Raw genomic sequence first — 27,126 nt, forward strand, 5'->3', positions numbered from 1 at the left:
ACGCTGTCAATCACCAAGCTCTTCGGGACGTCAATGATCCGTGTATGATCATTGAAAGTTGCTCGAAGTCGAGTAGAATCTTGCTCCTCAGGTATATGCCTTCGCCGCTTGCAATAGGGTGGACACCTAGGGCACGCTACCCCGGGCACATTTAAGTTTCGCCTTTAAATGTAGGATGCGACACCGTTAAGGGGTACGTCCCTGAGTATTTCAACGCTCCAATGACAAGACGAGATGTCTGTGTTCCGGATGGCCTTGACGGGTTGCGGCAGGCCATGTAGAATCTTGAGCCTCAGGTATGCCTTTGTCACATGCAATATGGTGGTCACCTGGGGCACCCTATAGTGACTTACCAGTTACTCCGACGGCAACGGCGACGCCGTTCAATCCAGGAACCAGGGGCCGTACTTAAAACCACTAGTTACGGTTTGCGGTTGGTTGCGTCTAGGAGTGCATATAAACCTGACACAGCTCGAAAGGTTTCTTCAGTGCCGAAAACAAGGCCATAGTGTACAAACGCAGCCTGAACACTCGTGCTCCCTGCCGTTTGTGGTAACATGGCGGTGGTTACCACATGTGAATTCTTGACCTGTGCAAACAATGAAGATCTTGCCTACTCCCCTTTACCCCCATCTATGTCCATGAGCCTTCGTATTCAATAAAGGACGTTCAATCAATCAATCAATCAATCAACTAAATGACGTTTGGCGCTTGACGGACCTGGTTGTCTTAAGCGCCCTAAAATTCATCGCCACACTACAGCATACAACTCAACAAAGCGGCGTCAGCATTCGTCATGGCAGATGTGGTGATCTTCGACTTATATTCATTGACCCTCTTGCGAGCACTGCTTCTGCTGCGAATGCAGCGTGCACAAAGGCAAAATGGTCGGAATGCACATCAAGGGAATTGAAACACTTAAACCAGAAGTATATTCAGCACTGCATGTAATTGAACAGAGTGTGCATCACTTGCTTTTGTATACAGGGTCGTTCGTTTTAGGTTATAGGCCTCGCATGTACCGTGGTTGGTTTGGTTTATGGGGCTTAGCGTTCCGGAGCAGCTCAGGCTATGAGGGACGCCTTAGTGGACGGTTCCGGACGTGGTCTTTAACATGCTCGAAAAGAGGCCGCCGCGGCAGGGATTTGATTTCGCTGCCTTTGGTTCAGAAGTCAAACGCCGTAAACACTAACCTGCCGCGGTATGAAGTTCAGTTATTGTTCTCAAACCTTAAATAACGTTGAGTTTTCTGCCCTCTGTCCTCCTCCCACACTGGCTATAACACAGTATCTGGAACTGAAATCTGTGCAGACCCCCCCCCCCCCTCCCCCCAAACCTCTCTCGCTTTCTTCCTATCAGCCTGTTCGTCTTTTCCTGCTTTCAACTCCTCAACGGGCGATCGCATCGCAGCTGCATTATAGAGCCCGGGGTCATCTCTCCGTCGCGTGCTCATCTTTAATGACAGCAGCTTGGAGAAAAGCAGTAAAAGAAAGAAAGCTCTCATTTTACGGTATCGCTTTGCTCTTGCACAATTACTCGAGACCCTCAGCCCCTCATTTTCTTTTTGAACTATTTTTTTCTAGCATCGTACCTTTCTCTCCTGCTGTCTTTGATCGTTTTTTTTTCTTGCTTCTTGCATTCACTGGAAGTGCATATTCACGGACGGTGCACGTTGCGGTCTTCAAATGATGAACTTTGGAGTTCAGCTGCTTTTTTATCTTCATATGCTTCCCGCATAAGCGCCCGCCTCCTTGTGCATCGAGGAGATGGGCCGAGACAGACAGAAAGAGCCAACGCATTGCGCCGACTCGCTAAATTTGGACTGCGCGAGCACTTTTCCAGCTGAGGAGAATATACGGGGCGACGGGCGTTGACTGGTTCAACGCCGGAGCGTCGACTTTTTTGCGTTACACCCATCGGAAGATGAGCCCTACGAATGACGCGTCTTCTGTAATGGGGGACCAGAGGGGGAGGTCTACCCGGCAGACATTAGACGCCATTTTAATGCTCACCCCGTCCAGAAGTTCATCTTTTGTTAGGAAGACACCCCCCTTGCGGTCTTTCCTCTTGAATGTAAGGCATATACAGTGGTTCGTTTGTGTGTGTACGTGTTTGGTGAAATCTATATAGGAATAGCTGGCTCAGGCTTCGTCAGTGTCTATGCGTTTCTCGGAACGCGAGCGTGTGCGGTACGTTAAGATCGACTGAAGCGTCGTTCTTTTTTCCGGGACGCTTCGAAGGCGCGTGACCTGTGCACGCGTCTTTTTGTCGAGCTGTTGGCTGCCACACCCGAAGAGGGCAGGAAAGATGAGGTAGGGAAATAAGAAGGAGAAAAAAAGGCATCTTTGCAAAGGCTCGAACTACCTGGTTGTAGAGAACGGGCGGTTTTGCCCCGTGCTCACCGCGCTTGCCTTTGCCACCAGGCTGCAGATCTATCAACTGCGCCCCCTCGAAGGTGACGTTGCCATTAAGAGGGGCGAATTTTGGCTCTTTGGATCACAAAATGAGCATGAAAAAAAGCCCTAATTACTTCGCAAAACGTTTTTCTTTAGTGAAGCTCAGTGCAATCTTAGGCTGTGATTATTTGGCAGAGTGCATTAGGGTTCTGAATTGAAAGTCTCGCCTATACCAAAGCCAGCTTGTTTCGGAACTGTGAATTGAGCGCTTTAAAGGTAAAAATATCACCCTCTTCTCCTTGTATTGCCGTGCACGTGTTGATCTCGAGGCCGTTTAGTCATGGCGCTGAAAAGCTGGACAAGTTAGAGGTCTATGCGCCAAAACGTTATTCTGCAACGGAATTTCAACAAATGCAAAATAAGTCAAAGCACAGGCCAGTAGGCAGAATATGCAGAGGCAGCGATGTGTCGTTTTTCACCTCTTCTGCACGTGTTGTCTCGTGTAAACCCTAGTAGGCTGAAATCGTTTTTTCGCAGCTTTCATTGGCAAGCGTTTCGTTTCGTGTTTATAGTTGCCTTATTAGAGATCTGACCAGTTTATCACTTCAGATTTTATGGGTTCCTTTCCTGGAAGTTGAATAAGCACATAGCCACTGCAGTCTATGTTGGAAGCAGGTTGAAATGCATGTTGTAATAGTCATGTTTACGTTTGCCCGATGCAGCACGTAATAGTGACGTCTGTTTTCCACGATAGGCTCTGAAATCCTTGATTACGAGCCAAGCTTTGATTGCACAATGTTTGTAAATTTAAAAGCGGAGCAAATTTAAAAACAAAGGCAACAAAAAAAATTAGGCTATTTCTTCATCTCTCCTGACGTTCCTCCTTTTTGCACGCTTGCATTCCTCAGACATGACGTCATACTTTCAAATCATAAGTAGTTAAGCTGGGGGGTCTTACGATTCGAAACTAAGATCACCCGAGTCATGCAAGACACATCCAGCTTTTGCCAAAAATTACGAAATTGTTTCCTGTATTACCATGAACAAGCAGGATACGTTTCTTTATTGTTAATTATGCATCGTTTCATGGTTCATGATCAGACGGGATGAATGCTTCTGTGTTATTGATTTAATTCGAATCAAGTATAATTTATTCCGTGAATTTATTTCCTTTTTAGCGGACATGCTAAACTAACCTTACATGAATGCGATAGACAAAACTTACCTTAATGCTGTCTCTCCAGTATATATAGACACACCACAGGTGTAACACACTCCCATGTCGTCCTATGCAGATGTGGCAGGACATTGAAAGCGTCCTGCTTGGCGACATGGCGCCTGGCTTCAGCCCCGAGCCGCGCGGCCCGAGCCCTCTGCCACCCCGGCGACCGCCACTACCACCACCCTCGGCGCCCCAGGGCTACCATCATGGCGGTGGGGGCGGCGGACCAGGCGGCCAGCACCACCTCGTCGCCGGTCCAGCCGCCTTTCCCGCCGCACCGCGGCCCGACCTCCTGGAGGACCTGGGCCTCACTGTGGCGGACCCCAAGAACCCTTACGGAGGCGCCGACTCCCCGGCTTCCTCCATACCCCCGCCTCCGGCGTACCCAGCGCCGTATGCGTGGCCTGCGCCTTCTAAGTGTTCTGGTTACCTCGCGGCTGCGCGTTGTCCCTACCCTCCCCAGTGGTGTGGTTCCATTCCGGACTCTTCCTCCCGCTACGGACCCCCGTGCGGTACGCCCCTGAGGCCAGCGCCCGCCATAGGGGCCTGCTTCGGACAGGGTAGGGTGCCGACGCCGCCGCCGTCTCCGCTCCAGCAACACGACGTGGTGGTGCCTCCCGTGCTCTATCCTGGACCGAGTGTACCGGCGCCCAAGCCTCGCAGGGGCCGCCGATCGCGGGGCCCCAAGAAGGTGACAGTGCACACCTGTTCCTACCCCGGGTGCTCGAAGACGTACTCCAAGAGTTCGCACCTCAAAGCCCACCTGCGCACGCACACGGGTGAAAAGCCCTACCAGTGCAACTGGAAAGGATGCGGCTGGAAGTTTGCCCGTTCGGACGAACTGACGCGTCACTACCGCAAGCACACGGGCGACCGGCCGTTCCAGTGTCGCCTGTGCGACAGGGCCTTCTCTCGCTCTGACCACCTCTCCTTGCACATGAAGAGGCACGCCGAGGTGCTCTGATTGTGGCCGTGATCACCCGATACTCTGTCTCAACTCCTCCGAGGTGAGCATCGCACTGCAGTAGTTTTAAAATAATTTATTTTCTGTGTGCATCCAGTGTAGAACAAGAAAAAGAACATGGCTACAACGTATGAAAGAGTACTGGACAAGGGTTGAAGAGGAGCTCAGACAAAGTCCCCTTGTCAAAACGTTAGCTTGGCTTGCGAAATGAGCCTTTCCCTCAACCCTGATTTAGTGCCCTTTCATATTTTCTTTTGTGTGGTGCTCTTTGTTGCTCTTTTGTGTGAACAAATGACAACGGCGTTTTCGCTCGCTTAAGCCCTAGTGGTAAAGTACCAAGGCTTCAAAAATGGGGCCGTATTGATTTTTGTAAACCGTTACTCAAACCTTTTAAACATGTATCGCAGTATCCCATGAAACTGTGTTATGGGTTCCTCAAAAATTGTGCAATATTAGCTTCGGTTCTCTGAGCGAGGTGGGAAGAGCCTAGAAGATGCTGTTTATCCCGTCTTTCGTACGAACCTCCAGAGATGAAAAAATGTCAGACCACATAAAATGGGTTCATTCGAAAAATGAAATATAACAAGTGGACTCAGGTATAACTCTGGAGATTGTCTTCATATCCGGTGCGGCTCTAGAGCTTCTGCTAGCTTCGCTTCCAGTACAGCAAGACTTGCTTTGAAACATTTTCACTTTTCTGGTCATTTTACAGCACTCTACGCGAACCAAGTTTTACCTTCTGACTTTTCTTCGACGGCTTCATTTTCGATTTTCTTTGGAATGACTCAAAATAAAAAGTCAATTTCACCAGGCTGCACGTGTCGCTAGTGCTGTTAGCGACCAGAGGGTGAACCTGAGGCTGCAGATGTGCGCAGCAGGCAGTTACCACTTTTATGCCAACCACCCAATGATTACAGCCGCGCATACGCTAATGCTCAATACACGGCGGAGTGGCCGTCATTGGCCTGCATTTAGGGTTCGATCTCTGGGAGGCCGAGCCATAGCGGAGTGGGAAAGAAAGCAGAGTTGCGCTGCTTTCCCCGTCGTTGCCAGCGTACAAAGCAGAGAGCATGCAGTTTCGGAGAGGAAGAAAGCGCCCGCAGCAGCGGCGACGACGGGAAACAAAGGAAATCTCGCCCGCGATGGCGCGCGGCGCATGCGCCTTTGGGCGCGGTCGATGCGGGAAGGCGTGTCCCGTGACATCCGCAGTCCCTCTTCCTGTCCTCCTTCACCCTCTCCCTGATTTCCCGCTTTCCTCAACGTTCTCGGACGAGACGTCGCCAGGCACATCGGTGGCTTCGCTGCGGCAGCCCATACGCCCTCGTTAGCGGTAATCGAATTAGGGGGGAATCGATAGCCGTACCTTCACGCAGGAGGGGCATATCGGCTCTGTCTCGTCGAATCGTGCTTCACTCAATACACCCCTGAACCAAACCGTTATCGCTGCTTCAGGGTCTGGCTAATTGACCTGGGCGTAATGGGATCGAATTCGAGATAAGCGCCGAGAAACACGGTCTTTATTAGTTTGATTGTCTGCGGACAAGCAGTACTCGTATGAACGTCCTATTTTGAACGAATTTTTTTTTTCAGGCAATATTCGGAGGCAGTGATGCTTTTGTTTTCTATTCCCGGCGCGTGTGGCCCGTGATAATAGCGTATTTATTAATAGCGAGTAATGTTAATTGTAACAGCGAAGTTTATTGCACGTTTGGCGCTATCTCGCGTTTTAAGCTTTCAAACATTTACCTGTTTACCAAACTCGGGCACGACGTCCCTGTTTGAAGGAACGCAATTAAAGTAAGGGCGGCCTGTTATAGTCTGTGAGACCTATCAGGCTTCTTATCAGAGTCCATATACAAGACAGATCCCAGAAGCTGCGGCCAAAAACATTGCATCATAACTAAAAGCATTATAGCCAGTTGTTTTTGGTGTCCGCACGTATGTTTTCACTTCTTTACCTTTACAAGGCTAGCGTGGACTACAGGCCACGTGTAGATATATTCCTTGGTGTATAGGCATTCACTGAACCAGATACGAACCAACTATCTTAGTTGTTTGGTGTTTGCTACGCAAGAGAGAAAGGTTTCTGGCGTTGGTCTTTTTATAAAATAAATGTTGCTCAAAAGGAGACTAAAACTCAACGCACAAAGTTCTTTAAATGGTATGAAATTTCGGAAGTGAATGAATCGTGACTGCTTACTTTCGAAGGCATAAACTAGTAGAAGAAAGTAAATTCGCTAAGCAAAACTGATAAGTAACAAAACCGATGCAGCACAATGGCTTCTATAATTTTTCTTTATCCTGTTTGAGCTAAGAACTCGAATGTATGTATTCGTATAGAATGAGATGACTTAGTCAAGGGGATTCTGCTTAATAGTGGCGATTTCACCTGCTCGATGTGAAAACGGAAAATAAAATTTTCTGTATTTGTGCTAAGGGAGAATGTTGCCAATGTTGCGGATGAAATCATGTCATGTGAGCATGCTGGTCAAGGGGTTTTCTTTTAAAGTGTAGTTAGAACCCGATGAACACCTTAGCAAGTTCACAGTGAACGCGGCGTCCTGCACATCATATAGCTTAGTTTTGCGGGGCGAGCATGACAGGACCGAATACCATGAATTGTATCTATATAGACACAAAAAGGAATTACTCGAAGATTATTGTCGGTAACTTCGTAAATCGGCCGAAAAACGAAAATTATACATTTTTACGATTATATTATGTTTAGTGCTAAGTACTCTAAAGGAAACGTGCTGCATCTTTCTCCTTTCTTGCTTAATTGAGAGGTTTTGTTGTATGTAAGCAGGCTGCAGAAAATAACTGGCCAGACCTTTAGCTGCGTTCTTAACCTGGTTCCGCTTAAGTTCAAGTAATAAGATAAACTTCTTTAACCTGATATTATCAAAGGCCCCATTTACCGAAAATCCGAAGTTGGCGTAGTGAGCGGAAAATAGCGAACATTGAGCATGGCAGGCGCTTTGCCAGTAGCTGCCAACTCAGGTCTCTTGTTTCCTATAGGCGAATGGTTTCAGAATCAGCCTGCCAGGACTCTATTCACTTTATCTGTAGGCCACACCGGTATGCTCATACGGCCTGGTTAAAGATAGTTAATTAGCTATATTGGGTTTTATAGCACGGAAGCAACAGAGGCTATGCTGCGCCAAGCACAAGGGTAAAACTGATGATAGATGTTAAAATGGTATATCTTCATTGTTATAGTTTGTTTAAAATATTGGCATCTTTAAGGAACATAAAAATCTGCGCAGAATCAATAAGTGCTTGTTCACCTAAAAGGAGCATGGGATGTAATGGAATGTGTTCTTTATAAAATATTGTAAAATATTTTTCCCCTAGATCTTCTAGTTCTGAACAGGCAATTAAGATGTGGTTAACTGTGAGTTCATCACCGCACCTTTCACAGAACGGTTTGTCTTGTTTTGTTAGTAAGAAATTGGGCTCGGTTAAAGAGGGGCTTTATATGTGTTGCTTGGTTGGTTTGGTTTGGTTTGTGGGGTTTAACGTCCCAAAGCGACTAAGGCTATGAGAGACGCCGTAGTGGAGGACTCCGGAAATTTCGACCACCTGGGGTTCTTTAACGTGCACTGACATCGTACAGCACACGGACGCCGCTCCGTTACGCCTCCATCGAAACGCAGCCGCCGAGGCCGGGATCGAACCCGGGTACTCCGGCACAGTAGTCGGGCGTCTTACCACTGCACCACCCCGGCGGGGCATGATATCCTACACTATCGCACCATATACCCTTAAAGGCGGAGTTTAGGTGTCCCCATAATTTTTTAAATGTATACCAGTGAAACTGGAAATTATGTAGGAACCAGATTAAGAGTCTGGCTGTAGCCTGCAGTTCAAAACGCGAATCTTTTTCACTATTTAAAAGCCGCCCATCGGTATGCACATATTGGTCAAACATGGACACAGAAAGCAGTCCCCACGTGGAGCACTGTCATGGGAGTTCTTTCGATTCGATTTGGCGATTTTCACGACCTCTACAGTGTGGCATTTTTCTCAGTATAATATGGCAACGTCACTGAGTACTACTTGCGAGGTCAGTTCAGTTGGTATTGCGCATGTTTGAGGACTGCACTATAAACACATGTTTGTCCTTCCATCGTAGCAACCTATGACCTTAAATCTCCCTTCTCGTCCAGAATGAAAGAACAGATAAATTTCCACTTCAAAAGAGAAATGATTCCACTTGATTGCGAATGACAGCATTCAATATGAATTCAGATTAGAATAAAATCAATATATCGCCCACCTCTTTATGGTTGGACAACAAAGCACCATATAATTTACACGCATAGACCATAAGTCTGAATTACAGAGGCACTCAGGCCCAGAAATCCTTGTGCTTGGAACGGGTTCGTTAGTCAAGTGTGGTCGCACGTTAAAGATCCCCAGGTGGTCGAAATTACTCCGTAGCCCTCCACTACGGCTCCTCTTTCTCTCTTTCCACTTTCACCCCACCCTCATCCCTTCCCTTACGGCGCGGTTCAGGTGTCCACAGAGCAAGTGTGACAGATACTGAGCCTTTCCCTTTCTGTGAACCAACCACAACCTCACACAAGTGTGGTCAACTACATTTTTGTTTTTTAGCAAACAGCGCTTTGAATTTACACAGGCCCTTCTCGACGCAAACTTCTTTCTTTAGGAAATAAAGTTTGAGTGCCTAAAAAGAATTGCGCGTCCATAGTTTTGTTAGCCTATCACTCATATTCATAATCGTGGAGAAATTAAAAAGCGCTTTTGAACGTTATTTCTCCACGCCTTGTAAAACCGCTCAATGGCAATGAATATTGTTATCGATAAGATGATGAAGATGAGGACGTAGATGGGAAGGAACGAGAAAGAAGAACGTGTGTTTGTTGAGGTGCTGCCTGGTACCTGTGCATTGACCCTCTGTCATTGTAGAACAGTACGTTACGTTGCGATGTCAAGAACGTTACAGTATATCTAAAATCCTTCCTCAGCGGGCTTGTACAGTTTTTGCTAATTGTCAAGATGCAGCACATTTTATTTCTGTCGCAGTCATAGTTAAAATCGTAAGCGCAGGACATACTTCAAAAACAGAACTCTGTTACTTGTCGTAAGCTTAAACCACTGTCATTAGTTTCATAAAAGTATTCCACCGTTACCTCACCAATTTTCGAAAATGCACTCCATTGTTCTTCTATGAGAGTTTCAGCTTCAATTTCACCACGCATTGCAAGCTTAGGCCAGCCGCACCACAATAGGCATTTTGGAATATCTCTTCTTGCTATACCCAAGGGTTTGTGAATGGCGTGCCTCAGGTGTGCATTTCAAGTACCACACTCTTTAGTAAAAATGAACGGCATAGCAAAAGTAATTCCAAAGTCCATCTTGTGCTCACTCTATGTCGATGACCTGCAAATAGCATATAGTACGTCTTCTATAGCGTATGAACATGCTAAAGACAAATTCAGTTAACAGTAAATAAACTAGCCCGGCATGGGCAGATAGAAAGGGTTTCAAGTTCTCCACACAGAAGTCAGTAGCAGTTTTGTTTTCACTTAGACGAGGTCTGTACGCCGATCCCGTAGTTTATCTCAATAATGCTGTGTTACCTATAAGACATGAACATAAATTTTTAGGCATTACCTTCGACAGAAAGCTAACTTACGTCTTCCATATAAATTCACTCAAAAAGAAAGCCTCTCGATCTTTGAACATACTTAAAGTGCTTTCATATAAACGCCAGGGATCTGACAGGACATGCCTATGGCAGATTTAGCGTTCTGGTGTACGCTCGTGCTTAAAGTACGGTCGCATGCATGTGTATGGGTCTGTACGACCTTCCACCTGAAGGGATGCCTACAGGGCGTCACCCGTAAAGAGTCTTTACGTGGAAATAAATTAGCCGTCCCTTGCATGCCGAAGAACAATGCATGCTTACATTTTGTTACATCCTAAAAATACATTCACTACTGAAACACCTTTGTTTCACAATAGCTACGAGATGCCCAGCCAGGACACTGTTCAATAACAAGCCCCAATCAGTGAAGCCATTTCTGCTTCAGTTTGAAGATAAGTGCAAATAATTAAACATACTCGATACACTACCCGGTGTTTCTCATTGCCTCCACCCCCTGCCGCCCTGGTACAGTTTCCCCAATGTGACTCAACGCTTACAAAATTCTACAAAAACCAGACACCACATTGAACACATATTGCAAGGTTTTTTTACCATCAACGATAAATACAGAAATTATACATTTTATACTAATGGTTCTAAAACACTATTTTATGAAGGCAGTGCCATACTGGAAGACAAACGAGAAAAATAGAATTAGGTTTTTTCAGTGTGCTCCCATTTTCACTGCGGAGTGCTACGCGGTCTCTGTGGTAGTAAAAAAGGCAATAAACAAGAATGAGAAGGAAAATGTCATTTTCACAGAATCTTTAAGTGTACCCACAGCCCTTCTTCCTAGAAATTCATTTGCACCATTGATCGGCATTATCACACACAACATAACAAAAGCCACAACACGAGGACACAGTATAAAATTGTGCTTTGTTCCGAGTCATGTTGGAAATAACGGAAATGAAACAGCAGATGAGTGTGCTGCACAAGCACGACGTCGATAAATTGAGGAAGTATGCATTCCCTACAAGGACAGCTTAAAGTTTGTGCACTGCAAGCTGAAAGAAAAATGGCAGTCAGCATGGAATATTGAAGTGGGAAATAAGTTACACCTAATAAGCCTGCCATAGGAGAATGGAAGTCATGCTCTCATCAAAAACATTTCATTAAAGGGCAACTCCGGTGGTTTTTTTTATCATTTTGTGTTTTTAATTGAATTACATTCCTCGGCACGTCCTGACTCCAACACAAAAAACCGTTTTCCAAAATTCCAATTAGAAGTATTTTTAAAAAAGAAAAACATCAAATCGAAACCGAAACTGATTTCACGGCCAGAAACGACGTCAAATTTGACGAAATGGTGACGTCACACTCAGTATTGAAAAACACTCGTACGTGCGTTGGATGGTGAAAATAAAGTATGGAAATCATGACGCACTGCATAAAATGTCTGAGGTATGTTCAATATAAACCTCACAATTTCATAATCATGCGGGAAGTAGACATTAACGCCTGTATACTGTTTGTGACGTCAGAAACTCAGTGTTGCCCGCAGAAATACTCTCAATTAAGCCATAAAAACAGCATATTTTAAAGCCGTATTGCGCGTGAACGAATTATCGTACGGCACCCAAATTTTGTAGAATGCGTCAGGACGGAGAGAAGAACCTGTGGTAAAAGTTTCACTACAATATTCGAATGTCAAAAAACCCCCGGAGTTGCCCTTTAAAGTCATCTTGTGTCGCCAGCGCATCGGACACACAGCTTTATTCTTGCGAGACAGGGAAGACCAATATGTGAACTGTGTGGAGAAGAAGTGACAATAATCCACATTTTCTGCTCATACAAAAAATTGAATAAGATGAGAAAAAAAAAAACACTATGTTTCGATGAGCACATTCCTTTTCATCCCTGTCTACTTTTAGGACAAGACCTACTCATCAATACTTCATATGTGGTTTCGCTCCTAAACGAAGCTACATTTCCAAAAGCAACGTTTTATATCTATCACACATACAAACCTAGCGTAAAAACTGTGTCACAATAAATAACCTTATACAAATTTCTCATACTAAACTCATACAAATCTCATACAATCTCATATATTCCTCATACGTTAAATGATATCTGTATGAGATTATATGAGATTTATACAAATTTAGTATGAGTTTAGTATGAGAAATCTGTATGAGGTTATTGTGACTCATAGAGATTTTTCGCTAGGGAATATACTAAACCTCGCGCTTGGCGCATGATGGCCTTAGTAGTCTATGTGCCATTAAACCCAACACCACTATATCCAAGGGTTTCCACATGTGGTGTTCCAAAGAGATGAACTTGACAGCATAGAAAACACCCTCTTCCCTTCCTTTCTCTTCACTGCTGGCAAACCGCTAAGACAGCGGAGAAAACGCGGTGTTTCTGCGCACCGATCTTCAACTATATAGTTCTCGTCTTCAATTCCGTGAATATTGTCAATATGCTGCCGTAAGTTATATGAAGAAGGGCCTAGATGATGGTCGTTGAATATAGAAAACAAAAATATAATTGAGTGGTAATAGCACCACAGTTGAAGCACTTGAGCAGTTGCCCAGTACACTTGAAGAATATAGTAGGTATATACCAATAATCTGATAATATATGACCAGTTTGGGAAGCGTTACTATGATACGGTGACCCAATTAACGAAATATTTCAATAGATCATATTAACTAGAGTATTTTCACAAAAAACGTAAGGACTTGGCTGAGGAATACATAATTATGAACACCAATGAACACTGAGAATGATGGTTTTCAGTTTCGATGTCAAAAGGCATTGCATTTCCCTATTTGATTTTGTGTTTATTGCATTTCGTAACGTGATTAATTTGATATTACTTGGTTTAGCAGCTATAGTTTTCGGCCTTTGTGCCCAAGGGGCGAGTTCTATCCATGACGCGGTGGCTGAATCTTTCTGAAAACGTGATAACAAAGTACTTGTGTACTGTGGTTTCGGAGTGCGTTCAAAAGGCAAGCATGGCTGAAATTATTAAGTATGCATGGGCCCCCACTGCTTCATGATCCACAGTCCTGAATGTGCCTTTCATTCCCATATACGGCGCATGCACCGATTTATCGAATCATAATCGAACTACATAGCTCACAGTGCTGCCACTGCCGTGTTCTAAGTACTTAAAAAGTCTTCGAAACAATGATTTTCTTATTCTCTACAACTTGGAATTGCAGCGAAAAAAAGAAACGAAAAATATAACCAAAGTACCCCAATTGCAATTCACTGTATACCGCACCCGATGATGCGTCTGAAAGCTGTCGCAGCCTCTACACGATCCACTTCAGTTCAGACAGCCATAGATACTAAAATCATCATCATCAGCCTGACTATATCCACTGCAGGGCGAAGGCCTCTCCCATATTTCTCCACTTAACCCGTTTCTGTGCTAGCTGCATCCACTTAACCCCTGCGAACTTCTTAACCTCATCAGCCCAACTAACTTTCTGCCGCCCCCTGCTACGCTTTCCTTCTCTTGGAATCCAGTTTGTTGCCCTAAGCGACCATCAGTTGCCCTCTCTTCGCACTACATGTCCTGCCCATGCTCATCTCTTCTTGATTTCCACTAGAATGTCAGTAACTTGAGTAATTTCTCTGGCCCACTCTGCACGCTTCCTATCTCTTAATGTTACCCCTACCATTTTTCGTTCCATAGCCTTCTGAGTTGTCCTCAACTTAAGTAGAACCCTCTTGGTTAGCCTCCACGTTTCAGCCTCATAGGTGAGTACAGATACTAAAATATGGTGCACAGAACGTCATTGATTGTGGACCGCGAATTGCGCAACCCAGTTGACAGGTCAAAGTAGCCGGTCACCGCCATTTAAGGGCAGTCTACTGTTCGTTCCAAGCAGCTGTCCATCATGCGAATTAAAACCATGGATGAGGTTTCTGATTTTACTCTTTGTTTATCTTTCATTTTATCTTTCTTCGGGCGAGAGTTAAATAGCGAGCAAGGCATGGCGTTGTTGCGACGAAAGAGTCCATCTTCCTTTATGTGGCAGCATCGGACAAGTTTAGCGCGAAAGTCAGGTTTTCCGTCCCAGCTCGTGATAACCTGAACTCATCGGCTTCTATCAAAACAGTCGGTATCGATAGGTTTGCCTTCGGGGAACACCGTGCATTCTCTCTCGAGCTATAATGACTCCCATAAGAAGAATGTCTTTTATGTTCACCTTAACAGTGAGACTTTATCCGTGGCATCTTAGCTTCTTAGCTTTAAGCTAAGCTTTAATTATATATAAGCTAGCCACGGCTCAGAAGCTCTAGATTTGTTGTTACATGGCAAACTAAACCAAACTTTCAGAAAATGCCTCGCCTATCTAGGATTAGTATTAAAAAAGTGCGTTTTTTTCACTCTCCCCCAACGACAGTGTCGAGTCAGAGTTGTGCAGATATAAAACACTCAAGAGGTCATGGTTCGCTCCCTGGAATCTTTCTTGTGCGTGCAGTCAGCATAGCTTTACATAGGGACAGCACTTCCAAACAAGCGCAATATATAAGGGAATGCATTTCTATAGGCTCTGCTGCTCCTCACATTTAACTTGCCATGGGAGATCAAAGGTTCACTAAACACACTCACATCAGCATTTCCAAGCAAGTCACAGAGATGTACCGACTCTTCAAAATTTTGGCTGCACATACGTGAGCACCCGAAGATCTATATATTTAAACCATTCATTTTGAATTCGATGATAGTGCCCCTGTTGAACTCGCTGAGTGCTGCCTTCGGAGAGGCAGATAGCTTAATAAATTATGAATACTTGGCTGCTGGTAAGATGCGGCTCTCTCGGTGAGCCTTCCATCCCCCCCCCCCCCTTTATTTTTCGGAGAGGGGAGGAATGGTACTCTTCATGTCCAAATTACTTCGTCGTTGCCCCTGTGGCACGCCGTAATAGCACACTCCATGACATTATCAATTCGACACGTGTTATAACGCAATGCTTACGTCACGTGATATCCATTTTCCTGTGCTTTCCTTATTTGCTCCATTTTGCTTGCTACGCGCTTTTGCGTTTTACCACTCTCTACCCAAACAAGATTAAGCTGACGTGCAACGTGCCGACGTAATTTCAAAGCAACCACGAAGGTGTCACAGTTCCTGTATACCATCCACAGATTAAGTCGTGACACCATATGACGCACTAATCGTGGGCTTTTACCAGCTGAGCACGGCTCTCCCATCTTTTTCTGCTCCATTTTCCTACTACCGGCCTCTGAGGCCAGGAGCGTACGGCAATCAGGCTAATGACGAATTGGGAGCAGTCGTTACCGTAAATGCTACCGTAATGTGACTATATTTCATAGGCTCTCCCTCGCAAGAGTCACAAAAAGTTTTTCTCGGCACTTTTACTTGCAAAGCTAACAGGAATTTAAGAGTCGGGGCACTTATCTTCTCGACTGTTTCTAGTGGGCATGCGGAAAGGCGAATTTGGCCAAACTTAAGCGCGATCGATCAGAAAACTTTGCGTATCACAAGCAGATTGGTCATAACTCTATGTCAAATTTTTAAACTCTTTATATCTTGTAGCATGTTTCTAAATTTGCCAGTTTAAGTGGGCCGAAACTCTGATGGTACAAATTGTTGTGTTGGGTAGCACTGCTGATGCAGTGCAAGACTTTAACCTATCGCAAAATACTGCATAAGCTGACCGTAAAACCCCTTAAAAATTAACAAATACACCCTACAGTAGCTTTGATAACCGCTATTAAATATTAAATACTCCCCATGCTGCTCGTAAAAAGTCCCAGAGGGCTGTAAAAAAACTCTTTCAACACACCTAAAACACGGGGAGTGGAAATTTTGTTCCCTTTTACTCTCAAATATCTCCCTTTATATACGGAGTAAATTTACCCCTTCGATATGAAGTAAAACTAACCCCATTTTGGTTGTGCGTTGGAGGACAAGCCATTTACTTCATTTTGAAAGTTTTGCAGGGAACAACCAAGTTTCTACGCGGCGTTTCGCGGCTTGTATACCAGTGTGCCCCGGCTAAATGTTAACTACATGATTCTTAGGTAGAGCCGCACATTACTTGGCGCAAGACACGGATATGCTGGGGCGGAAGGGAAACGGCGTTGCCTTTTAACGAAGAAATCATAACGGTGGACAAACACCCACTCTGACAGCGAAGGTAACGCCCTTCCGCGTTTTTAATGCAGGTGCCTTAGAATGGACAGTAACATTCCACAATCGCGAAGAACTCCGCGCTTTCAAATAAAGTCGCTCGTCAAAACGGCTGACTAGTACTTCTCAGTTTTGCTTAATAATCGCTTTTAAAATATTGTTAGGGTACGCAGTGAAAGAGACGATGACGAAGTGCTGGGCTAGTAGAGAAAGACGACGCTGCAGCTACGTCTGGTTCTCCTGTGAGTGTGTCCCTGACGGTGAACTGTTGCGGCTACGAGGTACTCACAGGAGAACCAGACGTGGGATCGGCCAAGAATTGGGTAGCAAAGAATATTTTTTTTTTAATATACTTGCATAAAAAAAAAAGATGATTTGAGGGATAGACGAAAGGAAACAAAACGGGAAATAAGTGAAATGTAAAATGAAAAGTGGTAACACTCACTGGAGATTGACACTACAATTGTAGAACAAGTGATGTTTAAATATTTAGCAAGGCAAACGATTTGAGTCCAGTAAAAAATTTTGCATGGCGGTTAAAACAGACCTGTGACTGTGCCCAAGGATGGTGGCGCCAAATGATAACAATGTCGGGCTGCTTAAACTAAGGCCAAGCTGTTGCAGTGGCCTTTCCATCAACTGTTTTCTCAGCGTAGTAAAGCGGCGGCAAAACAATAAAAAGTGATCTAATGTTTCTTGTTCACCGCAAAATGCGCAGACGGGAGACAGTGCCAAACCAGACCAGTAAAGATAGAAATTTAAAGGTGGGATACGGCATCGCAGCCTTGTTAGTGAAATCTCAAGTTGCCGTGAATGACATAATTTTCTATTCCAAGAATAATTTAGATGCAGGTAGTCATCAGATCTTAAAAGATGTCCATTTTTTATATTTAATAGAACGTTTCTTCGAAACCTCGCTGCGGTGATGTACGCGGTCGCCGGAAGGATAGATAATACGGGGCCATTAAGGGACTCTTTTGCCAAATTGTCAGCATATTCATTTAAAGTCACATTGCTGTGGCCTGGTCTTTCTCTACTAGCCCAGCACTTCGCCATCGTCTCTTTCACTGCGTACCGTAACAATATGTCCATCTGTACTCGCTTTTCTGGTATAACCTAAATGCTTTTAGATGGATCCACCCCCGGTAGCTTGACATTATTTGACGTCATGGGTGCGTCTGTGATTACGTTCGCCACGAATCCTGCTTAACCTACGCGTATTTTTACTGCCTTCAAGTTATTAACGTGTGCGTAGGTTTGAGCTGCGCTGCGCATTTGTAATAAGCTCTTTCTGTGCAATCAGCCAACTGAGACATAGCTGAAATAACCCCAATGGAAACACGGCTGCATTAAATGGTATATTTTTAAAGTGTGGATCGAACGAAGATGAAAACAGTTCGGGCACTTGGCGGAGTGGCATGCAGAAATTTCATCTTTTAAAATGACGTCCGGGTAGATACGCATTTACGAGCCTGCTTATGCCGGAGTGGCGAAATCGGCCCGTTTAAGTTCACACATTTAGCGTGCGCGGTCCTCCACGTCGCAGTGCCCGCGTCCTACAAGGCAACCGCCGCATCTGCTGCATGGTTTCCTGGATGTCGCCCTTGAAACGAAGGTCATGCACTATTTGTCGCCAGGAACGCTTATGGCCGACGCGCATCCATTAGGCATGCCTCCTCCTCCTCTCCCATTCCTATCCTCATCGCTCGCCGCCACTCGGCTGTCGGGAGGCTTGTAGCTAAACTCTGCTCGCAAAATTTGCGCACGCGTAGCGGCTCCTCTGCGTGATGCACGTGTATGCACTGGAGGAATTGCTGGAGCCTTTTTAAGCGAATCCGTAAGCATCGCTCCGGCAGCGGCTCTCTTTTGGAAGGCAATTTGTCGGCGCGGTGATTAGGCGCAGCGTTATTCCTCAGATGATAAAGGAAGATGTTATTGCTTCCTTTATCCCTGGGTTGTTTTTTCATTAAACTGATTATTCTGAGCCCGGGAAAACAAGTTTTATCCGCTCGTTTTGCGTTGGGTGAGTGTGTTACGAGGTCAGCGTGTCCTGCTGGTGTTCTCTGGTGGCGAAGAGCGTATAGGAAAAATGTGATTCTTGCTTGGGGACTGTACATATAGCTAATGTCGCCTATGTCACCAGAAACGATGCTGCTGGTGTGTACGCGACCGAATAATTCCAGACACCATCCAGCGGATGTTGCCTTGGCATCAGCTGAGAAGGTTGCCATTACTTGAAGTGGATGCTGTCCCCTTCACTTCCAAGCGGGCTCTCTCTGGTTTTGCTCTCTTCCAGCTCTATGATTGGTCCATTGAACCCGCGTGATACGTTGCGCTGCTAGCGTTGTTCTTTAAGTCGCTTCAGAGAAGGGTAGAACATGTCCAGCTCATGCCCAAAACATATGTTCACGCAGTAGCTGACGGCACGAGTGAGCAGTGGCTCACTCGTTTCACATAGAAGTCTCATGCAACGGTATGCAAGAATGTTGAAGGATGAAACCCCAGGAAAGAGTTCTCAATGCTGGTGGACCTTTATGATATTGCAATGTACGAATTAATAAAAATTTTGAATTTCGATGACTGTAGTAACGAGCACGAATTGTGAGTGCACGTAAGTAGAGATGCATGAAACGATGGAGTGAAGCCATGCAGGCAGGTTCCTCGGGGCAGTTACAAGTGCGTAGTCTTGCCTACATGACATGGTAAAGGCGCTGAAATAGATTTTAACGCCAGAGCACCAATCCGGATGCTACTAGTCGAACAAAAGCCTACCTTGCTTGCCAAGCAGAAGCTGCATAACAACTGCATAACAATTGTATATCAGGGCGTTGCCGAGGTAACGGCCAATCCTGCAGTACGACGTTTCAGACGCGCAGCCAGTCAATAAAAGCACAGGTTTAATTGGATGAAAAATCTGTGTCCCATATCAGTCAACTACACAAATATATGCACAGGGGAGCAAAACCTGTGCGAAATTGTTTTCGTACGATACTAGAATTCGAACCAAAATGTTCTGCACTTTTTCTCTCAAGGAGGCTGGAATATATCACTGATATATTGATTATATGCCCGTAGCTCAGTCTTTGTTTAGTCGTAGGGCGCTGTAGTGCCACATGTCATTAGCTGTCAGTGCTTATGCGTCTGTTGGTGGATTTTCAGTCATTTCAGTCGGTGGATTTTCAGTCAGTGCCATACCACATGCAGGACTAACCCTGCAGCAGCTCTATAAATTTAAAACAAGCGCTGTCACACATTTAGTTCGCTTTTGGCTGCAGAGTCTGCGCAACTTTGAACTCGCCGCTTATACAGCCTGTATGTTCCCTAGGCAGCCATAGTTTTGTGTCTAATGTAGCCCTCTTTCTCCTTCCTTCCGCTGTTTTCGCAGAAGCCACGTCCCAGTGCCAGCGTGGAGGGGCGTCCATTGCTCAAGTGCTGTGGTCCCGGTCGACCCGAGGCCACCTGCCACACGACCAAAGATGGCGATACTCCCCCTACTCTGCTTCACTCACCACGTGGCGCAAACTACTCAAGTCTGTGCGTGACGAACACAACTGGCGACCGGCGGTGCAAAAAAACAAACGAAGTGTCCACAAGTTTCTACGCTAGCGGATTGCTTTGGCGTACCGCAGTGTGCCTCCTGGTAACTCGAAGTCATAAGGACTCATGATACCGTAAGACCACGCCACAATCGAAGAAAGACAGCGATGTGCATATTGTAAGGAAAGAGTCATCCACCCGTTCCTCCTTTGCCTCTTTCCGCCTTGCTCCCCGTGTCCACCGAAGTGCTGTTGTGTGCTCGTATACACGTCGACGCCGCAACACCGGCGACATCAGTGTTGGAATGGTCTCATGGCTTGCCCGGATTACAATCCTTCTGGTCAGCATGGCTGAAGGCACTCAAGAACAGTATGACGGCGTACCGTCGTAATGTGTTTGTGTGCGTGTGTGTACGCGTCTCAAATGGAGTAGAATCAGTGTCCAGGGTCTATGGCAGGCAACCCTTTCTCAAGCGAACATGTTGGCTCTCATCTCACCGCGTGCTGCCAGTCAGAACGCGTGACAATGGTACGGCTCTTGTTGACAATGGCTGTGGGCTTAGAGCGATATGTGGCCGACTATTTTTTTTTTCGAAGTATCATGTCGCAACTTAAACGCGTACTCACTCTAGGACTCGTTGCTTAATGCAGCCAGTCTTCAAGTGTCCGAAATCCATGGAGAGATGATGGGGTACTTTCCAGATTGACTTTGACAAGAATAATGTGTCGTCCATAGTGGGCGAGTTAGAAATGCTATACGAACCATCGTGTTCTGCCACGCTTGGCGCTCCTAAAAGTTTATTCCACTGATCTCTTACGAAACGGGCGGAATCAGTCAGCTACAGCAGTCAGAATTGTTGACGAGGAAAGGGATTATGTTGCAATGCTGGCCGCACACTTTCTGTGGCGCTGATGGCTTACCAGTTCTTTGTTTCGTACCAAAGCATAAATGTAGATAGTGTCCGAATCTCGGGGGTATCTAAGGGCACATGCGGCCTTTAATTGAGAACTTTCTCATTTCTCGGCGCTCAAAAGTAATATGCCGATCATCATGAAACTCCATTTCACTCTGTTAAGTGATAATACACATTAGAAACAGGCAAATAAATTAGCTAAAGCAAAAATAAATATGCCACTATCCTTGACCACTGCGAAACATGTTTTAGCCAGTCTTTTGGATGAGTGACTCCGTCAGAACGCTTCGGACAGGTAACTCGAGCTGCACTTGCGAGCGAGAGACGGGGAAAGAAAGGTTTCAAGACCTTCGGTTTGTGTTCCTGTTTAAGGTGGCATCTCTCAGTTCAGCGCCCATGACATTTTAGAGTCGCCTTTACGTGTGATACAATACAAAAAACAAAGGCGTGTGATAGCCTTGGAGCAGATACTTAAGTATAACGGCGTCCAAAGAGCAACAATGTGAAGTTTACACCCTAAAAGGTGTTTTACTCAGCATTCGGCCGTGCCTCTGCAGCGCTGCAACACGGAGGTTGTGCTGCACCGACTGTACTGCAGTCACGTGACCAAGCATACAGCCGCTGGCTTCTTCTCTAAGACGGATGTGCGCATGCGCCGCAGGACTGCTTCCGAAACGCCCACCAGAGGACGCAGCTGTTGATGGAAGAAACGTGTACGCGGTGTTACCATACTTGAATACTATCGGCGTGAAAGACGTGTATGTACACAAGTGCATACGTGTGCACGTGCTGGGGAGTGCCGGTGCCTTTTTACGTCGTAGAATCTCGTGGCCTTAAGTCCGGCGCGCCTTGGACGCTCTATTTTCCTCATTTATTTTTGTTTCGCGTGAGTGTGTGAATTTGTGTGGTTGGGCTTGTGTGATTAGGACCCCAGGGGAGGCAGTGCGACTCACTCACTCGCTACGGACTGACCTGTCTACTCCTTTGGGTTGCAACAATAGACGAAAAAAACAAAAAGAAAACCGACGAGACGAGTTCAATAAATGAACGAATGTATTTATTGTTACCCACATGCTTTGCAGTCATGTTTCCTTTGTCCGACGTCACTGAAAATGACATGACGCTCAAATTCATATGACATTTACTGTATAGTTCTATATAGAGCACACACACCACGCTCCCACAGAGCAAACAGCATGCGATGTATACAGTAGCCCATGCTTATACATCTTTGATAATCTGCGAGCTTATAGCAGTTCTTATAAGATTTGAAGGAACGCTCGAAGCTGCCTTCATTTCCAGGTTGTGGAAAGGATTTTATTCAAACTTAAGTATAGTTTCTGATTCCAACGCTCGCTGACGACACTAAATGAATTAGGCTCAAGTTTTAGAACACAATGCCCGTTCCTGGCTTCAGTGGTGTCGGCATTGTGGTTGCCGTCGCTGTCGGTGCAACCGGTGGACAGCTATAAGGTGGCCATGGGACCCTATCAGGGTTGACACTGGCCTGTATACCTGGGGTGCAAGACTTTGCTAGGCCTCCCGCAGTGAACCATGTTCATCCGGAACACAGACGTCTAAGACAACGGGAGCGTTGCAGTCCTGAGGGAGTGATTAACGACATTGAGTCCTCTTAAAGGCGAAGCTTATGTGCACACAGGATAGGATGCCTCGATCGGGTGGCCATCCTGTTGCAAATGATTGAGGGCAACCTATGGCGTAATATTCTGGTCGGCCTCGGTCAACATTTCATGGTCATATAAGGAACATTGACGTCTCGAAGAGTTTGGTTAAGGGCAGTGTAGGGGTTCCTCAACTCTCGAGCCCTGCCCTTGAAAGCGAGTCTTAAATGTCTCTCCAAATTTTGTTGCACGTTAAGAAAAATATTCGGTAGAGTAACGCAAAAGGAGGGAGGAAGCAACACCAAAATAAGTGGATTCGAACTATAGCTTTTCGAGTTCACTACAGACAAGCTAATGCATTGCTCCTCAGAATATTACTTCTTAAATGGCACTTATTACGCTTAAAACATGACATATTTGCATAAACTATTTAGAGATGTTTTATGAGACACCACAAAAGACATCTAGAAAGGAGGTAAGATCTCCAGAGCACTTCACCAAAAGGGTGCCACTCCGGTTCAAAGTCCGCTTTTTCGTACGCTTTCCTCAGTCGAACGACCATTTGATAGAAATGAGGTTTCGTCGAAACAACTTATTCACAGATCCACCGAAAATCAGCGCGTTTAACTGCGTTCTCATTAATCTTCACGAAAGTTCTCCAATTGAACACTGGGTGACGCTGCTTCACAAGGAGAACTGTAGAGAGAGAGAAAACTTTTAATGAGCATATAATCAGTAAATATTCGCAGGAGCTGGGTGGTCGGTGCCCCTAGTCCAGGGCTCCGCTGGCAGCAGCTGACTTGCGGACTAGCTGGATAATCCAGGCTTGCTGGTCCAGGTTGTCGCTGGTCAGGGCCGCCTCCCACTGCTCGTGTGTCGGGCATGGCACTATTAACGTTGGGTCAGGTTTGTCCTGGCATTCCCAAGAGATGTGAAAGAGTGTGGGGCTTGCACCGCACCAAGGACAGTAACTCGTGTATTTTGTTGGGCTTATCTTATTTAAAATTTGAAGATTAGGGAATGTGTTTGTTTGTATTTTTCTCCAGTCTATAGCGTCCGAGGAAGGAAGGTGTTTGTGTGGTGGTGAGAAAATTCTTCTTTCTAACCGTAGGTGTTCCAGCCTGTCGCCGTAGGGTCCTAGGAGAGGGGTGAGGTAGGGATGGGGATCCGCCCGGTTTGTAAGAGCTCAGGCTAGATCATTCGCTACCTCATTTCCTTCTAGGCCTTCGTGTCCAGGTGTCCATGTAATTGTGTGCGTCTGAGAGATGGAACGTAATATTGCACACGCTCTTTTGTGAGGTTTTCCGGCCAGGTAGTCCCTGCAGGCTGGTTGGGAGTCCGTCACTACGTGTGATGACTTATTTTGGTTGTCTTGTGTTTTTATGGTGATGGCTATTGCCAGTGATTCCGCTTCCGCAGGATCCTTGGCATAGATCGAAGCCTGAATAATTGGCCTCTTCTTGTGGTCAACTGCAGCTATTGTGAACTTGCCAGGTTCGCCGTAAGCCCTTATGTCCACGTAGACAACTTCCGCGTCTTTAGACAATTGTTTTTCCAATGATTTGACTCTGGCTTTCCTTCGACCCTTCTGTAACTCATGGTGCATGTGCCTGGGTATCGGGTTCACATAGATGTTGTTTCTTGTGGATGTTGGAATTTGTGATTTGATCTCAGAAGTTCTTAGTGCCTGCCATAGCCCTAGTTTTGACAGGATTTCCCTACCCGCCTGCGTTGTTGTTAGGCGTTGTTTCTGACTCTCTAGAACCGCCTCCTTGAGCTCCTCGAAGTTGTTGTGCACTCCGAGTGCCCAAAGACGTTCCGTTGATGTTGTTGGCGGGAAGTTTAGGGCCGTTTTATAGGCTCCTCTTATGATAGTGTCAATGGCCCTTTTATCAGTGAATCTAATTTCGTGATATGGGAGCCCGTAGGTAATTCTGCTAACGACTAGGGCCTGTACAAGGCGTAGGGTGTCCTCCTCCCTCATCCCTTTCCGGTGGCAGGTCACCCTTCTAATCATTCTGGAAATTTGGTTGACTGTGGTTTTGAGTGTTTTGATTGTATAATCCACTCTCAAATTGCTTTGCAACCACAGCCCCAAAACTCTGATCTTGTCCTTCTCTTGAATTATCTGGTCTCCTAGAGAGAGCTGAATTTCTCCTGGGGACTTGTAATTTCTTCTGTGTAGCCTGATAAGTTCGGATTTTTCTGGGGAGCATTGAAAACCACTCTCCCCGGCAAATTCCTCGACTAGGTCTATAGCGGCTTGCAGAGCTTCTTCTTTTTGCGCCAAGGATCCCTGAGTAGCCCAGATGGTGATGTCGTCCGCGTATAAAGTGAAGCCAATATCAGTGCGGGTCAACAGTTTTTTTGCTAAATTTATCATTGCTATGTTAAATAGCATTGGAGATATTATTGAACCCTGCGGTGTACCTTTGTTCGGCATGGGTACTTTTGGTGATCGGATCTCTCCAATTCCTATGGTGGCTGTGCGATCTGAGAGGAAAGAGAGGAGAGAGGAATTTTCTCTCCGCAGTTGATATTGTTTAATTCTTGCAATATGGTAGAACATATACTGTAGAACAATACTGTAGAACATTACTGTTGACAAAACGAGTGCACGTTTCTTGCTCACGCCGTTGACGAAGAACCCAAGGTTATCTGCGACGCAACCAGATGAGCTCAAAGTTTGTATCGCCGAGTATGGTGTAGTCTTCGGTTAGTTTTTTTCATGCAGCTCTTGACTGCAACTGAAATTTTATGGCAGGACGAAGTTTGAGATCATGTTATTAAGACGAGATTTTGCTTTTGGAAAGCCACGTAAGATCGCAGCAGAGCCGCCGCAAGCGCACATTAAGATGGACCACTTATAGGAAGAGGTCATTGTTAATTAGCTTCTTGGTCGGCCTTTTGGCACAGATGCTTAGTTTAAAAAAATGGCAGAAATTTAACCCTGGTAAATTTTGCTAGGCGAAGCGAAAACGTCGTCTTTGTTGGTTTTGCTTAGGTTAGACTTAGGTTTATACATGGGCAGACAATGCTTTTTAGCCATTGGACAGCCGAGACTATGGAGTCGGGGGCGCCATCAACTACAAGAGGGAACACGTAATGCTGGTATCTGCCGTCAAAGGTCATGTGGTGGTACCCCATAGGTGCAGGGTACCATGGTTAAACTATATTTGTCAAGGTCAAGCGGACGCCAAGGTTGACCTTGGCTGATACACAGCGAAGGGAAGCTTTCGCTTCAAAACGTTTCCGCGAGCAATGTACAGCAAGAATGAAAGAGATTACTTCGCAAATAGATCTCAGAGCTTTTCCTTAGCTCAGCTACCCGCAGCTAACAACACCACCACCACGCTGAATGGTATACGACACAGTTACGTCCTGAATCTTGCCACAAGGTGGGCCTCTCAGAGGTTTCTCTACGGATTTACCTCGAAAGCAGTCTCCGAGCTGTCGACATAATGCCACGAAGCGCCAACACAAGGTAAGTGTGATAGTCATTCTATGTAATGTTCTTGACCTAGTGCCGCCAGAAACAACTACAAGAGTTAAAAAAATAGAAATCAGGAAGGCTGCCTGCAAATGCGAGAATGAATCTTTCGAGGAAGTGTCCACGCACGCTAAATATCATAAATGTTTACGCTCGTTGTCTTAGACGCAATCGTGTTCATGTCACGCTGCTGGCGCAGGCGCACTTTGGTAACTCGACGTCATTGGCCAGGTAGATTGTTTACAGCCCGTTTTCAGCTGTGCTCGCTGATATAAGCACGGATGAACGACTTTGCACACTATGCCAGTGCAGTAACAAGCGCCTGTGTCTCGTCTTCTTTCGTGTGGTGTGCATGGTTCGGCGCAATTTTTTTTTCACCAATTCAAGAAATGCTAGTGCAGTGATCTTGCAGCATCACGAGTGCAAATTGGCTCTCGCCATGGGCGTTTAGAATCTACTTTATTTAATTTTAACGTTGTCTTAGTTGTCTAAATCTATACTTAGAAATATGACGCAAGAAAGCCCAAAGATGCTGTTGGCGGTGCAACACCCCAACTATGGTCACCTATACCGGTTATTTGAGTGGTATTTTTGCAGCATTCTATTTATCATAGTGGGAAATTATATAAGAGGCATATAATCAAATTTGGTCTGTAAACTATAAAAATGTCAAATGTTTCTGTGCAAATAATCGAGGCGTGCTCAAGTTAGCGCAGAAATCCTGGAAAAAGGGCATTAAAATAAATTTAGGCGTTAGGCATTTTGTTAGACGTGGTGGGCTTGGCCAGCCCTCGGACCAGCTGACAGAACAGTTGACCTTGGTTGTCGTGGCTCAGGACCTTCTAGCCCCTTAATTCTGCGTGCCATTAAAGTTTTTCCGTTCTTGTGAAAATAGCTTGAAGCAGATTTACAGGCAGAGAGGAGAGAACAACATGTCTCTTAACGTCCTGCTAACATTTTTCTTTCGAGCTTAATTCGATAACATATGACCAAGTAAGCCGGCACTTCACCCTAGCTTCTACACATTGAAAGCCGCAAAGAGCTTTAAACGCAGAGTTGTGACATATCAAGCCAATAAACAATAAGACATATGAGCCCACTATCGTTTTAAAGCCCGTTACGAAAAAGAGATGCTCTAAAGCGCTCCCTTCCGACCCATGGCATCTTACATTACATTGTGTTGT

The 27,126-nt window shown here is 45.6% G+C and overlaps 1 protein-coding gene across 1 annotated transcript in view; it reads left to right on the top strand.

Annotated features, from left to right (window-relative positions):
• The window catches only part of LOC146181842 (uncharacterized), a 59,804-nt gene extending 39,915 nt beyond the window's left edge, over positions 1-19,889 (top strand). Inside the window, exons 2-3 of the mRNA XM_084577729.1 lie at positions 3,692-4,625; positions 19,766-19,889. Coding sequence (XP_084433855.1) covers positions 3,692-4,582 — 891 coding nt within the window. The 3' untranslated portion in view covers positions 4,583-4,625; positions 19,766-19,889. The remainder of the gene's footprint in view (positions 1-3,691; positions 4,626-19,765) is intronic.
• The last annotated feature ends 7,237 nt before the right edge of the window (positions 19,890-27,126 follow it).

The sequence above is a fragment of the Amblyomma maculatum genome, chromosome 8 (assembly GCF_055883805.1).
Source record: "Amblyomma maculatum isolate TAMU_Amacu chromosome 8, ASM5588380v1, whole genome shotgun sequence".
Classification (NCBI taxonomy): domain Eukaryota; kingdom Metazoa; phylum Arthropoda; class Arachnida; order Ixodida; family Ixodidae; genus Amblyomma; species Amblyomma maculatum.